Source organism: Neolamprologus multifasciatus, chromosome 20 (assembly GCF_963576455.1).
Source record: "Neolamprologus multifasciatus chromosome 20, fNeoMul1.2, whole genome shotgun sequence".
Classification (NCBI taxonomy): domain Eukaryota; kingdom Metazoa; phylum Chordata; class Actinopteri; order Cichliformes; family Cichlidae; genus Neolamprologus; species Neolamprologus multifasciatus.
In genome coordinates, this window is record NC_140458.1 from 23212634 (window position 1) to 23227291 (window position 14658).

At 40.2% G+C, this 14658-nt stretch overlaps 2 protein-coding genes across 3 annotated transcripts; one reads left to right on the top strand and one right to left on the bottom strand.

Annotated features, from left to right (window-relative positions):
• The first annotated feature begins 9862 nt into the window (after nt 1-9862).
• Nucleotides 9863-11530, top strand: LOC146494951 (uncharacterized). The gene is made up of 2 exons (XM_085147132.1): nt 9863-10372; nt 10723-11530. Exons 1-2 carry the CDS (start codon nt 10107-10109, stop codon nt 10952-10954), a joined length of 498 nt encoding a protein of 165 aa, XP_085003258.1. The 5' UTR covers nt 9863-10106; the 3' UTR covers nt 10955-11530.
• An 88-nt stretch (nt 11531-11618) lies between these two features.
• Nucleotides 11619-13759, bottom strand: LOC146494952 (transcription factor Adf-1-like). Of its 2 annotated transcripts, XM_085147133.1 has the most exons (3): nt 13249-13759; nt 12859-13110; nt 11619-12265 (listed from the first exon to the last, which is right to left on the bottom strand). In XM_085147133.1, exons 1-3 carry the CDS (start codon nt 13376-13378, stop codon nt 12156-12158), a joined length of 492 nt encoding a protein of 163 aa, XP_085003259.1. In that variant the 5' UTR covers nt 13379-13759; the 3' UTR covers nt 11619-12155. The 2 variants fall into 2 exon arrangements, with proteins under 2 accessions (XP_085003259.1, XP_085003260.1); XM_085147134.1 differs by lacking the exon at nt 11619-12265 and having other exon boundaries at nt 12486-13110; nt 13249-13758.
• Between the last annotated feature and the right edge of the window lie 899 nt (nt 13760-14658).

Genomic DNA, 14658 nt, shown 5'->3' on the forward strand with positions numbered 1-14658 from the left:
CATCATGGATGTGCAGCTGAAATCCATGAATCCAAATATTTTAGGCATGTTTCTAGCATCTCTTGAGAAGAAGTGGCCCTACTTTGTGCTCCTGTGTACATTAAGCCATTTTATTGCATTTTATTCCACCCACTATACCAGAGGTCAGAGGAGAAAAGTGCCTACAACACTTTACATCACTTTAAAGCCATCTGATATCTGCTCTGTTGTTTTTACTACAGTTCAGGAAGACATTTCAAATTCTGTCTTACTTTGATTGTTGAGTTTCAGACATTTTACATAGTATAATTATATAATATTAGTACTCAGTATTTTAATAGCCAATTTTTTTTTCAGTTACTCTCAGTTGTTACTGGAATTAAAACTTCCTGCTGTCCTAACTAGCAGAGTAGCATATACACAGTATACAGAAGGCTGGATTTTTAGTGTATGTAATTATAGAGTGAGACAGACACACTGGTGCCAATTAGGCCTATTATTTTGTGACAGCAGCTTTGCTGTGTGATTGGCTTTATTCACATTAAAAACTGACACTCTGTCCATAGTCTAACAGGCAATCTTTGAACGCTGGTGAAGACTATATAAAAACACAGACAGCAGCACATCCTGTCCTCCTGGAGTGGATTCCACATCCAATATCAGCATTTATAAATGAGGAAATGGCATTTTTCTAAAACTGTGCTGATGCCTTTTTACATACGCTAAACACCAAACATGAACGAAACACAGATGCAAAGTGCTTTAAACAACATAAATGTTAAGTGTTCATAACAGATTATCAACAACTATTGCCACAAAATAAAAAGACCCATCCAAACTTCATCTCGTTAAACATGCTAGTCATAAATCTACAATTCACCATTACATTTTGTGTTCTGCATAACTGGTTTCTCATTTTTTAAAAATATTTTATATCAAATTAAATGATAAATATGTTATGAAAAAATAGCCGTTAATATCTCTTTCAGAATCCTTCAATGATCTTGTGGGATGATAAGTGCAGACACCAATGGATATGAAGACTTTTCTGGCTTAGTTGTTGCTGGCTGAGAGGTCAGTTCATTATTCAGAACAATGTGTTCACTTTTCTGTTTGTTATCTTGCCACAGTTTTAACAAAGCAACTGACAGTAATAAAAAATGGCCAACTGTCGCAGTCACAAGTTGTTTCATGTTTGATTGCTTGCCAGCTTGCTAGGGAAGAGAGTGAAAGGAGACAGCGTGAAACATTTTGGTTTGGTTTCTAACTGTCTGTTTGCTAACTTGCACGGATTGGATCCAGTGACAAGGTGACACAAGAAGATAGACCGTATATCTCTGACTCATACTTATACTAGTGGAGGATAGCTGAATTAATGAAGGTATCTGTCCACAGTGCTCAAATATCAAAATAACAGCAGCTTTATCGTTGCCTGTGATGACCAGAAAACTGAGTTACACTTTAAACGCTAGCACACACACCCACACATATCCACAGACACAAAGGACATCACTAGTGATGGCACAAAACTTGACATCAGAGGCTACAGAGCATTTTCATATTCATAAGAGTGAAATATAAATGAGCTCTGCACGCATGAATACTATGGCACAGTTACAGATTCAAATAAATTAAACATTAATATTTACATTTGCAACAAAGTGGATATTGCGCTTCCACTAACATTAAATATTGTATAAAGGGCATTTGTGCTCATGCACACATTGATTTGGTTTGAAAATGAAGGGTGTTGTTTTCAAAGGCTTTGAAATGCTGTAAAAACCTTATACTGTGAGAATAGCTGCAAGGTTTCTACTCTGATGTAGCGCAAAATGACATTCGACTGTGTACAAATGCAAATCCTCTGTTTTCTTGCTAACTGTCGTTATTGCTAGTATAGTTGATGATGCTGGCAAACAGTTTATATTGAACGTGTTTATAGTCCCGAAAATTATACATGCAAATCTTTGAACTCCTGTTAAGAAAGATCTGTCACTTGTTACACAAGATATTGTGATCACACACTGACCTTTTACTGGCAAGTTTTATGACAACCAAAAGAAGTGGCCCTACATCATTTTCACAACTGATTTCACTAGTACTTATAATAAAAATGATAATGATGCTTGAGGTTCACATCATAACTTGATAATCACAAAATCCAGATGTTTTTGCACAGTGTGTTGCACTATGAATGTAAAGTCAAATGAAGAGAATTGGCGTTTTGTTCATCAATCATGTTCCATCAATCCTTGTTTTAGATATATTAATTTTGCTGTGGTCCTTTACATTTGAGGTCAGATGCGGCTTTTTTCCTTTGATAATTACAGAGATTGTCTAAACCAGAGTAGCCTAAAAAGTAAACCAGAACCACCAGGACATGAGTTAGCAAAAGAATAAAAGAATCAGCCAAGAAACTAGTGTCATGGTTGGCTGTGTGGCAGGCAGGCAGGAGTGGTGGACCCAAAATGCAGGACTCTTTGGAGACGAGATTTAAACTGAAAACGCAGCTTTATTGCTGGGCAAACTTCTACAGAAAATAAGACTCACAAAAGCAAATAAAACTCTAAACTGAGGTGCTGGAGGACTGGAAATCATGAACACAGCAAGTTGTAGGTACGACGCAACAGGGAGCACAGGAAAACACAGGGCTTATATACACAGGGAGTAATCCGGGAATGGGCAACAGGAGGGAGACACAGCTGGGAGAAATCAGGCAAACGAGACAGGGGAGAGGTAAAACTGAACGCACTGACATGAGACATGAACTTTCAAAGTAAAACAGGAAACCAGAAACCATCACACACAGACTCAACACTGAGAGGCAGACAGAAAATAACGCATGGAACCCAAACTATACATGAGGCAACAAATCCTTAAACATGAATAAACAGAAACCTAGAATTCCATTAACAATCAAAGCACAAGAGTATCAAAGGGCAGCCCAAAAATAAACCAAAACATCAGAAACTCAAAATGCTGGGTCGAACCGACCCAGAACCGTGACAACTAGGACTATGTTTAGGGACGTGAATAAGAATCCAGACTCAAATGTTCAGAAGGTTTAACTTGGAAACTTTAATAAATGCTAGTAGAGCCTTACAATATCATCACATCACTAATTTGAGCCTAAGCTAACTTACTTTGTTACTGCTACCAAGTTTAGCCTCCTTTAGTAGACAGAGGTGTGTTAACACTATCCCTCAATACTGTATAGAAAATGCCAACTTGTCTTCTTGTCTTGGGTTAAAACTTAATAAACTATAAAAACTCTGAAAAACTCTGATTTATTACCGTTTCCTACATCTTTGACAACTTTTTTTTCTTTCCCCTGTTTGTTATTTTGTCCTTATTTTACACTTTTTCTAAAAAACTTTTTCTTCTACTTTCTTTTTGTATCAAAACAGTTGTGATTTTTATTTATTTATTTTTGTATTTTTAAAAAAAGATGCATGGCATAGAAAGCGTATCTTTGTAAAAGGGTTTTTTGATCAGGATGTTGAACGTTGTGAAAAATAGCCCGAGAGAGTCCAGACGCAGAATCAGGATCGGCATAGAGTCGAGCTCATGGGTAGATTTCAAAAGAAATTCATGATTCTTAGAATTTCCACTGAAGATTTTTGAGAAAATGTGCTTTTCGTGAGTTGATATAAAATGTAAAAAAGTCATTTTTAGATGATAACTTCATAATATGGGATGCTTACCTGAGGCATTTACAGGATTTTCTTCAGTGATATGGCAAGAAAAGAATATTTGATCACAAAAATGAATCCTCAACTACCTGATACCTAAAAAGTTGCAAAACAATTATATGCTCTGTGTGTGTGTGTGTGTGTGTGTGTGTGTGTGTGTGTGTGTGTGTGTGTGTGTGTGTTTTCCACTAATATTTTTTTTCAAGTATTTTCAAGTATTTAAGATTAAGTTTAGATTTTATTTTTTTTATGATGGTAAAATTGATTTTAGAACCTATTAATTAACAAACTGGAAAATTAACAACACAATACCTCCACAGTTGCTTGCAGCCTCTCTTTTTCACTGTTCACACTGCTCTGCCTCAGTTTGCTGCTCTGCTCCAGATTTTATTCTTTATTTGCTCAGATTACATCTCCACACTCTTGACTCTCTGCTCAGTTCAGCTGTGGTATCCCTGCTGCTCTGCACAGCCAGCAACTCTCCCAGCTCTCCATGTGTCCGTAATCCGCTCTCTCAAGGCGCAATATTCCATTCGTGACCCATTTAACCAGCAACATTTTCTTCCTTTTATCAAACTAGAGTCCTTTAGCTCATTCATTAATAGCAACAGATGGCAAATGTGGCCATTGGGTAACTCTAATCATTAAAGGCTAATGTTAACACATGCTTTGTCCAGGTAACTACTGTTAGTGAGGGCAGGAGCTGTTAGTGAGGGCAGGAGCTGTCAGTGCAACATGAAATTGTGTGTCAGCTGGAGAAGGCAAAGACAGCACTGTTTATATCAATAGATATACATGAAGGTTACATGAAGTATAAGGATGTTAAAACTGTACTTTAGTAAAGTACTTGAGTTTTTTCCAGTACGTACTTGGTTTCACTTGACTCGACTTGCTTTTGGTCATTTTCCATTACAATTGAGCAACACCTAATCTGAATGGGGTTGTTTTAGCAACACGGCCAAAAGTCCAGTGACGTCATTTGAATGCAACACAAACACAACACAACAATGGAAGACATTGAGGTGATGATATATCTTCTGCTCAGTCTACGGCTTTTTGTCAGACTTCGGGGACACCAGTGTTTTGTGTAGTCGTCATTTAAAATAATGGCGGTTTTGATTTTTGTGAAGCAATCTCACAACTCATCGAGTGATGCCACTGACTGCTCAATCAGTGGCATGGAGTCCGCTGACCACATATTTTCTGAACAACTCAGCTGGCTTGGAACCTCTGCTAAGCAGATACTAAAAAAGTACCAACTACCAGGTTCTACCACCTAATGGAAAACCCTAAAAACCGAGTCAAGTAGGCTCTGGTGGGCAATACAGTAAGTTATCTTCCACCAATGGTCACATTACTGGTATGATTAGCAGTACTGTAGTTTAGTGGCAGTGGGGCAGGACAACAGGGGCACCAATCATATTTCATGTAGGGGTCATGCTCCCCGGCCTCTGTACATGCCTCTATTATTTAAATTTTTGCTAATTATATGACATGTAATTAATTACTTTGGAATAAAGCAGAGACACTGTACCGAATAGTAAGTTCTCCATGTGGAAACTTTTGCTGCAAAAGCCCTACTTTGAAATAATGCCGCCCCAGTGGTTCCTCCCATCATGAACAAGCTGCTTGACTGTGCAGACAGATGGATGCAGTCAAAGGGGGCCTGTGAAATAAAGAAAAAAACATCGCAAGTCATATTATTCATTGCTAGAGTGGTGCCATCACTTGCTCAGTCTCAGTCTGTGAAGATGTGTGCTGGACGTCTTCTTGAGGTCATTCTGTTTGAGACAGCTCTGAAAAACGACTCTCTGCAAGGATATTGTGAAACAGCTAAAACAGCATATGATATCATTCTATTATTCTCCAAAAAGGCTTCCCCGTTTTTTTCGCCTTCTCTGGATGCTCCCTCTGGCTTCTAACATCATCCTCTGAAGATAAAGCCTGACTTCAGTAATTACAGTGATATTTTACTGCAGTTCAACTTCTTCCTTTGAAGTGCACTTATCTAGCACAACTTCATTTTCTATGAAACGACAGAATTGTCTTCATTTTGTATTCAGCAGTGGCATGCAGGCCTTCCCCTCCACGGCTCACTTCATTAATAATTAAATGAGGAAACACACTATGTGAAAAGTGATCTACAGACCAAGGGGAAACAGGCAACCTGATTCACTGGCTAAAGAGCTTCTTTTGGATGTATGTGGAGAGGCTCACGTGATATTAAAGGTTGTATTAGAATAAAATACTTTGTCCAAAGCAGGGGCGATTCTAGGATCAGAGCTTTGGGGGTGCTGAGCACCCAGAGAGATGCCCAGCCAGGCAAGATAAACTTTACATGTCACGATGAGACGTCTTCCCTGTCTCTGTTAGTCCCTGCATCCTTAAATGTCTCCAGTTGTCCCGAGTTGTCTCTGAATGTCTCCTTGGTGCTTTTAAACCCCTGTTTCTCCCTGTCCTCATCGTCTGTTATCTTTGTCTCCGCTATCAGTCATCATAATTTTACCATCTCTGTGAAAGTCTGCAAATTTCTTTATTAAATCATAAGATTCTTAAATTCATCACGTCTCTCTGTGCCTGGGTCCTCGTCACAAAACACGACATCACTGTTTTGCACATTTAAACACAATTTAACCCCCACATTTGTGAAAGAAATGCAAAACACTTTTTTGAAAAGTCTGTATCAAAACCATCAAATCTGATCAAGGTTATTTAAATGCTGCAAAAGAAGAAAGGATTGGAAGAAAAAGAATACATATCCTAACCTTAATTACTGGGGGAGAATAATGAATGATGCTCATAGTGAGTAAAAAGTAAACTGAGTGCATTTTTTGGATACAAACAAAAACACTCCCAAAACATCATAAATTATTACAAATAAATGATTACAAAAATATTAATTTAAAAAAACTCTAAAAATGGAGGCAACTTTGCCTGTGGTAGAATGTATAAAATGTTTGAAAAAATCTTTACTGCAGATGCAAATTTTACTAATTTAATAATATTAATTTTGTGTTGTAAGATTTATGACTTTCATGCTTTCATAGTGGTACTTAGGAGAGCTTGACATTATCAGGTGGTACACACTGTAAAAAGTGTGAGAAAACCACATAAGTGTATGTGTGCTTTTGGAAAACATTTAAAGCTGCTGTACAGAATCTTTGAAACAAGCTTAAAACATTTTTAGAATATAAACAGCACTCTGCTTCTCTTTACAGCTCCTCACTCCACCAGGGCTGTTTGGCAGTTTCTGATAGTGTGCAAATGTGATGTATGTACTGCGGCAGTCATGCAGACAACTGGACGGTCCAAAAGTTGGCCTACCTATTACTGGCTGAGGTTTTAGAAGAGTTGTGGCTGAACCACATAAAAAAATATCATTAATTATAATCTCCCCAATCAATTATAATGTTATGTTGGAATGTTGTTAAAGAGGTGTTAAACAGGTTTAACAGTGTTAAACCTGTCACTGTTCCCTGTCTGTTTTCTTACCTGGTTCTTCCTGACCTTGTACTTTCTCCTCACATTACCCTCTTTCCTCTCTCACTCTTTGGACTGACAATCTTACACAAATAGATTTTATTCAATTCGATGAAAAATTAAATTAATATGAAAAAACACTATTAAGATCACTAACAAAAAGTCCTCTCTCAGTGTACTTTCAACCAAAAGGCAAATAACCAAACCACATGTACATCTAATAAAAGATATAAATATTGAAACACTGATCCAATATTATCTGTGGGGGTGCTTTGATTCAAAAATGGGCGAAAATCGCCCCTGGTCCAAAGAAATGAAACACTTTTAAGGTTAAAAACATACTCGTTAGAAAAATAGACAATTAATCAGCAACACAGTTTATGTGATTATTTGGTGTTAATTTGTATTCCGCGATCTCTATAAAAGGTGACTGGACTTCATCTGAAAATCTCAGTCACAGAGTAAAAACAGCTAATGGTGGGGAAAATGGTGGTTGTATCAGGGCAACTAATTTGATTACACAGGTCACCAGGTTTAAGGCAACCTGTCTCCAAAGAACCACAGTCTGACTTGGACTGGCTACAATCACTCTTAGACAAATTGGCAAGTAACTGCTATCTAATGTATAAACAGTGACAGACTGCCAACACACTGTAATCAACCTGAGTCTGTTCAAAATGGGATTCAACTCAACAGGTTGCCAATTACTTGTCCTATACAAAAGCAATGCTGCAAATCACTTACGTCACTCTGTTGAAGTTGAATCACTGTTCTGCTGCTGCAACTACGTCAGTATTCGTGGAGGAATTTCTGATTTTCAGCTTCAGGTCTTTGAGGTTCTGGCTGGATTCTAAATGTAATTACTTCATTTGAATTTCAGTTTAATGGAACCTTCAGATTTGCAACAGATGTCAGCAGATTTTATAGCAGTTAATTGCTACAATATCACAGTTTTCATTTTATTAGCCAACTAGGCCCGATCTAAACGTGAAGTGATTTGACAGACAGGAAACTGGCTTGGTACACCAAAGTCCCTTTGACGATAACAGTGGACTGACTGATCGTTGATTGTGCATAAAATCACAATCATTTTTGGCCATACTTTCTGGTTTCCCTGGTGTAACTGTAGCAATAAACGATGCACAATAACTTTTGTACACTAACTAAAATCACTGGACACTGTTGCCAATATCTTCCACAAAACTGCCTGCTGAAAAGTTCAAACTCTGAGTGTGAGTATGCAGACAGAAAATGATTTCTGATGTAAATATTTGATCAAAGTTTGTATCAAAGAAAATTCTTAAACACTCCACACTCTTAGTAATACATGCTTATGCAGTTTAACCCAGACTGTTTGTATTTCACAGCCAAGGCTATAAAGTGAAATCTAATAAAATCATGCAGTTTAACCACTTAATGCTAAGCACTCATTGTTGTGTGAATCCTCACGTTGATTGTAAATGTTAAGGGTGAGTTCTATTCTCTAATGATAATGAAGCTGCAGCAATTAGTTGATTATAGTTGACTCACAAAAATGTCATCGCCTTTTTCACACAGTAATTTTGATCATGTTTAAAGGGGTAACATGTTTCCTCATCATCACGCAAACATTGGACTGCACAGTGTAGTGGCTGGAGAGTAATGACATCATCAGCCAACAAAGGAGGATAACACTTTTGCTTGTCCTGGTGTGTGTCAGTAATTTCCCCAGGCAGGCAAAGAAATTATGGTAATTGTTTTATAAGAACAAAAGTAACAGCATAAACTTTACTTGGCAGTGGAAAGAGAGCCATGTTGCTAGTGATGGCCCTTAGGCCACTTGCTGGTTTTTCTTTTTTTGTTTATTTGTTTGGGGGGTTGCAGTTGCATGGATGTGGTTTACTCTGAATAATGGCCGACACAGACTGAGCAGCATGGGACTGTAAGACACCCTCTCTCCTTCAGTTTAACTGGTTTAGTGAACCTTGAAAGAGGGAGAGTGACTAAAACAGGACTGAACATCTGACGGGTGTTTATCTGGACCCAAACCTAAGGCCTGAATGAGTTTAAAGCAACACTGAGTTGACAGTACTTCTGCTACATCAGTAAGTAATGGAATTTCACCTAATTATTAACCGAATACAGCCTAATAATGCAAGGTTATTAACCTGTATTAGGTTAGAAGGATTATATTCTATTGCCACCAAAAGCATAAATGCCAAAGTTTGTGTGGGTCTAGCTTCTAGCATTAGTGAGCTTTTCCATGGGTTAAATAAGTTGCATAAGCATAAGTTGAATTGTGTTCATCAAAAACACTCACAATAACCAATTAACCCCTGGTGGACTAGAGCTGCTTCTAGATCTACTGCTGTCAGCACACACTGCACAAGCACAAATCCTGCAGTCACCAACAAAGGCTGAAGACACGAACAGGAGCCGTCAGAGTCCAAGTTTCACAGTTAGTCCTATGATTAACACCTGTCTTTGAGACTGAGGCAGTTAATATCAGCCGGAGCCACAGACTGACAGTGATTGAATCAAAATCACACATCCATTGTAGATTGGCAGTGCATTAGCTTGCAAATGAGGCTTTCAGAATTTCTTTTCCGACACGGAAAAAGTTGCAGTGAGTGGCAGCAATTCTGCCTCGACATCATCTCAATATTTTTCCTCCTCTAGTGGTTTTCAAATGGTCCTGCTTAAATAAGACCTTGTGCTGCTTTATCATACTAACGGTGTGTTCACACCGAACGCGATGGACGCGAACAAAAACGCCCCAAACGCCCCTAATTTGACGCGTGCACATTCGCGTCTCAACGCGTGTCCAAGAAAAATCCAACGCGCTTCAAAATATGATATTTTGACGCGCGTGAACCGGAAATGTGGGAGGGATGTGGGAGGAAGTTGTGCCAGACCGGTATCTTTGCAAGATGGCAGCTGTCGAGTTAGCGCTTGAAGAGAGAGTCTCCCTTCTGTATGTACTGTGGAGAGCAGAGCAGCGGCGTAAAAGACGCCCTCGCTGTACCTGGGTCCATCAGGTCCTCCAGAGGCGTGAGCAGTTTGGTGAGTTTCACCATTTGCTCCAGGAGCTCCGCCTGGATGACGGCCGATTTCAGCGATATCACCGTCTTTCACTCGGCCATTGAGGACCTGCTTTCCCGCGTCGGTCCCAGAATCGCCCGCCTAGACACCAACTACAGGCGCTCAATCCCACCTGCAGAGCGCCTGTCCATCTGCCTGAGGTTAGTAAAAGTATTTAATATGGTAGTCCTTTATTGATACCTGTGCTAATATATGCTAAACTATCCATTTATACACTGCTAACGTGGATGTGCTATGCTAACAGTGAATGCTCGGTTTTTACTGAAAGCAAACTGTGGTACGGAGACGACTGTTTATAATATTTCTAGTGATACTCAGAAGGTCTCATCATGTCCCGATTTAATTCGATTTATGCTGTTATCAGTGTTTGCAATGATAGCATGGCTGTGGTGTCATATCAATGTATGCGCTCGGTGTTTGCTGATATCAAACTGGAGCATTAGGACCACTGAGTTAACCTTTGTAGTGATACTCACTCCTTTTTATTTAGACGGAGCGGAGAAGTGTGTGAAGGCAACTTGTGTTCTCCACAATTTTCTGCGCTGTGTGGACGAGAGAGGGGCACCTGCTGTGGTGGAGCCGTTGCAAGGCCTGGGTCGTATGGCAGCAAACAACTCCTCCAGAGAGGCTGTCCTGGTGAGGGAGAAATTCATGGCTCACTTCTCGGCGGAGGGAGCTGTGTCTTGGCAACCAAAGGAGTAGCCTGTTTGAAGTCCGAGTGACTTCCCCACAACGGCTCTTTTAAGAGCCACCCACAAACCTCTAAAGAGTGTTCCTGTCCTTTTAATTTTTTCTTAATAAATGGAGCTCTACTCCAAAATAAACGAACCTATTTTTACTCTCTTAAGTAACTTGTCTTCACTATGTTCCTGTATACAGTGGTGCACAAGTTTGGGCAACCTTATTAATAGTCATTATTTTCCTGTATGAATCACTGTTACAATGAAAAATGTCACTTACATATATCATATAGGAGACACACACATTGATATACACTAAATATTTATTTCATTTCTCTTTTTTTGTGTTGCCAATTTATGCACCTGCTTGATTTAAACAGTTATTGCACACTTTCTGTAAACTGCATTTCACTTCTCAAATATCACTGTGTGTGTCTCCTATATGATATTTAACTGACTATTTTTATTGTGACAACCAATGATTTGTACAAGAAAATAATTACTTTTCACAATGTTGCCCAAACTTTTGCATCCCACTGTATTAGTATGTTTTGTCATTAGTATAATATGAAATAAATTCTACTTGTGTCAAGTCGGGTGCCAATATTTGCTGTGTAGTAGAACAGAGACATTTTGTCATTATAAATGTTTATTTGAAAAAATATAAATTCATTAACAAAAACATTTATCATAAATATATGAAATGTAACTATTTACAGAGAGACAGGAATAAAAAGGACCCAGCTTGGAGTGGAAGAGCCTCAGGGAGAAGGAGGAGAAAAATAAGAACATTGTTTCTGCCCTGGAGAGCTGCTGCCTCATCAGAAAACTACTGATCATTAGGGTCCAATGTTTCCAAATTTAACACAGCTGTGCTGTTTTCAAAAACTAATTTATAAATTTGAAATTTCACGAATTCTCGTGTCTGAGGCGGCATGCTCTCCAGAGCAGGAACAAGGCCGAGGAGGAAATGTTCAGTTGGAGACGGGCGTGGCCTCTTTAGGGACTCCAGGATGGCCAGCTCCACCGCCGATGGACCGTCCTGGGACCCGTCCCTCGCCCGCCTTCGAGCTGTCCTCCGCTGTGGGCCTGTAAAACACAGCACAAAACAACACAAAGTAATGAGAAGGCTGCTACTAGATTTTCATTTTCAAAATTGAAAAAAAAAAACAGGATATAAACTGATTGGTTGTAGATATTTAGTAAAGGTGATCACAAGGGAATTCAAGCAAGTAAAAAGCTGTCAGTGCTTGATGTTCATACCTGTGGGTGCAGCAGCAGGAGCTGAGGGACCAGGGACTGGAGAGCCAGGAGAAGAGACAGCTGAGGACTCTGCTGCATGATTACTTGACTCTATGAAGACAATATTAAATGTTAATATTATTATTAATGTTAATATAGGTTGAAGACAACAGTCATAGAGAATATTATATTATTATATACTTATATACTTATTATTATATACAGTGGTCTCATTTATTGCAGCACATGAACAGTAGTCACAGTTCTCACAAGTTGATTCTCAAAGTGAAAACCTTTGTCGATTTTAAAACGTAAAAGTATTATGCCGCGCTTTTTCTCCGTCTGCGGCGCCACTTTTGTGCGCCTTTTTTGCTCCCGGTGCAGGTGTGTATTTCCGAATGAGGGTCATAGTTATGAGTGTTTTTGTGCTGTTTTTTTCTATTGGACGTGATGGTTATCAAAACCAAACATGATAAGTTTGGCAAGCGCAGGAGACACGACACGGAGGAGATTTGTCATTTGGGCTGCAGAATGCAATGCGCATCGTTGAAAGCTGTACGGTGCCATAAAAAAAATCAGCGAAAAGGCAGGCAGTGACGGATGAACAGCGGGACTACTGTATACTGTTTATTAATAAACAAAATATGTTCCTGTATGACAACACGCATAAATTAACTGCCTACATTAACTCAATGTAAACATACCTTCTGACTGACACTCCCCTGCTGCCTCTTCGGGCTGTCCCTGGTCCTCGGGGGAGAAGTTCTCCACGGTCCGCACCATATTACCGCTAGTCTCCCGCGGGGTGAGGAAGGGGTCCAGAAACCCCATGACCGCGAAGAACTTCCATTTTCTCCCCGATCCTGCTGCAGACCCACTCCTCTTCTCCTTCTCTGCCTTCTTCTCCTTATTATATGTGTCCCTGAGGCTCTTCCACTTTCTCCTGCAGATGTCCTCTGAATAAACGCATTATCTTGTTAGCGGAAAGGTATTTGTACATCAGTGGGAAAATAGCGGGACAGTAGGCGGGCTTGCTAGCTTTTGCGCGGGTTCATCGGGTCAGTCTGAAAATTAAAAAGAAGGAATGAACTTACCAGGTTGCCCGATCTCCTCACTTATGTGTCTCCAAGCTAGGTCCTTTTTATTCCTGTCTCGGTAAAAGTAGTAGCTAGCATCGTACAGCTCCGGGTGATTAGCCACGGCACTGATTAGCTTTTCCTCCATACTGAATGAAGAATGAATTCGGGCTTTGGCTGGACCTGCCCCTTTGACCTAGGTCAGAGCCACGTCACCAGGCCCCTGATTGGTTGTCGCGGCGCGATTTGACGCTGGAGTTCAGATTTTTCCAACTCGAGCGGTAGACGCGAAACGCGCGTATGCACAAAATGCAACACAAAAACTCACGCGCGTGGTTTTATTCGCGAGTCAAACGCGCCAGACGTGCTACACTGACGCGCGTTTCACGAGTTTTGGCGTTTTCGCGACGCAAATCTGCTTCCGAATTTTCGCGGGACCCGCAATCGCGCGTCATCGCGCTTTTCCATTGACTTTACATGTAAACCTGACGCTCTATTCGCGTCCATCGCGTTCGGTGTGAACACACCGTAAGTGTTGCAGTGGTGTCTGACAAGAAAGGGCATTTTCTGTTGAAGTCGCTGAGTGCTTGCCGCCAGCCAAGTCCGGTATATGTGCACAAAGCACATAAACCACGTTTGACTTTTTTCCCCGCCACAGCTGGGTTTTTTGATTTAGCGCCCAAGTGTCATCAACATGTGGCAGCTATTGTTATTCTTAAATCTCGCTTGAGCGTTCCATTAAAAATACAGGGCTGGAGCTGTCTGCTCTGTTAGGCGTCTGAATCACTAACAGGATGTCATCACTTTGTTTGGAGGAAACAAAATTCTGACACCTTCAGAGAAGAGTGGCTGCGTGCTGTCGATCTCCGGAGAGACGTTTTTCTGGAAAAAGGAAGATACTGTCAAAATGCATGCACGCGCGCGCACAGATAAACAAGATGGCTGACAATTTGGGCACACAGACAGGCTCAGAGAAACAACACATCCACACACCCACGTGGAGACACAAAAGATTTTAACAGTAGGTAAGATTCGGGCGGTGCTTTCACACCTCTCTGTCTTCTTCATGTCTCACGTCCCTCTTTTACAATGACAGCACCCACTGGGAGAATTGTGTAAAGGACATGATGGAGGGAAGCTGTTAACATGTGTGTGTGTGTGTGTGTGTGTGTGTGTGTGTGTGTGTGTGTGTGTGTGGGAAGTGCTCAGAATGTGTGTAAACCAGCACTTACTGAAAGACAATTTTTTAAAAAGACGCAGCATTTTATTTTAGAATGGGCTCATTATGCCCGTCGTTCTTACCCATGGGAACAGCACCACACATCAAGAGTGATGTCACATCCACTGGCACAAGCCCTGCTTTGGTTTCGTTTCAGCCGATCATGCATCTCTCAGTTTCCGTAACCTCACGCTGGTGCCAGGGCTAAC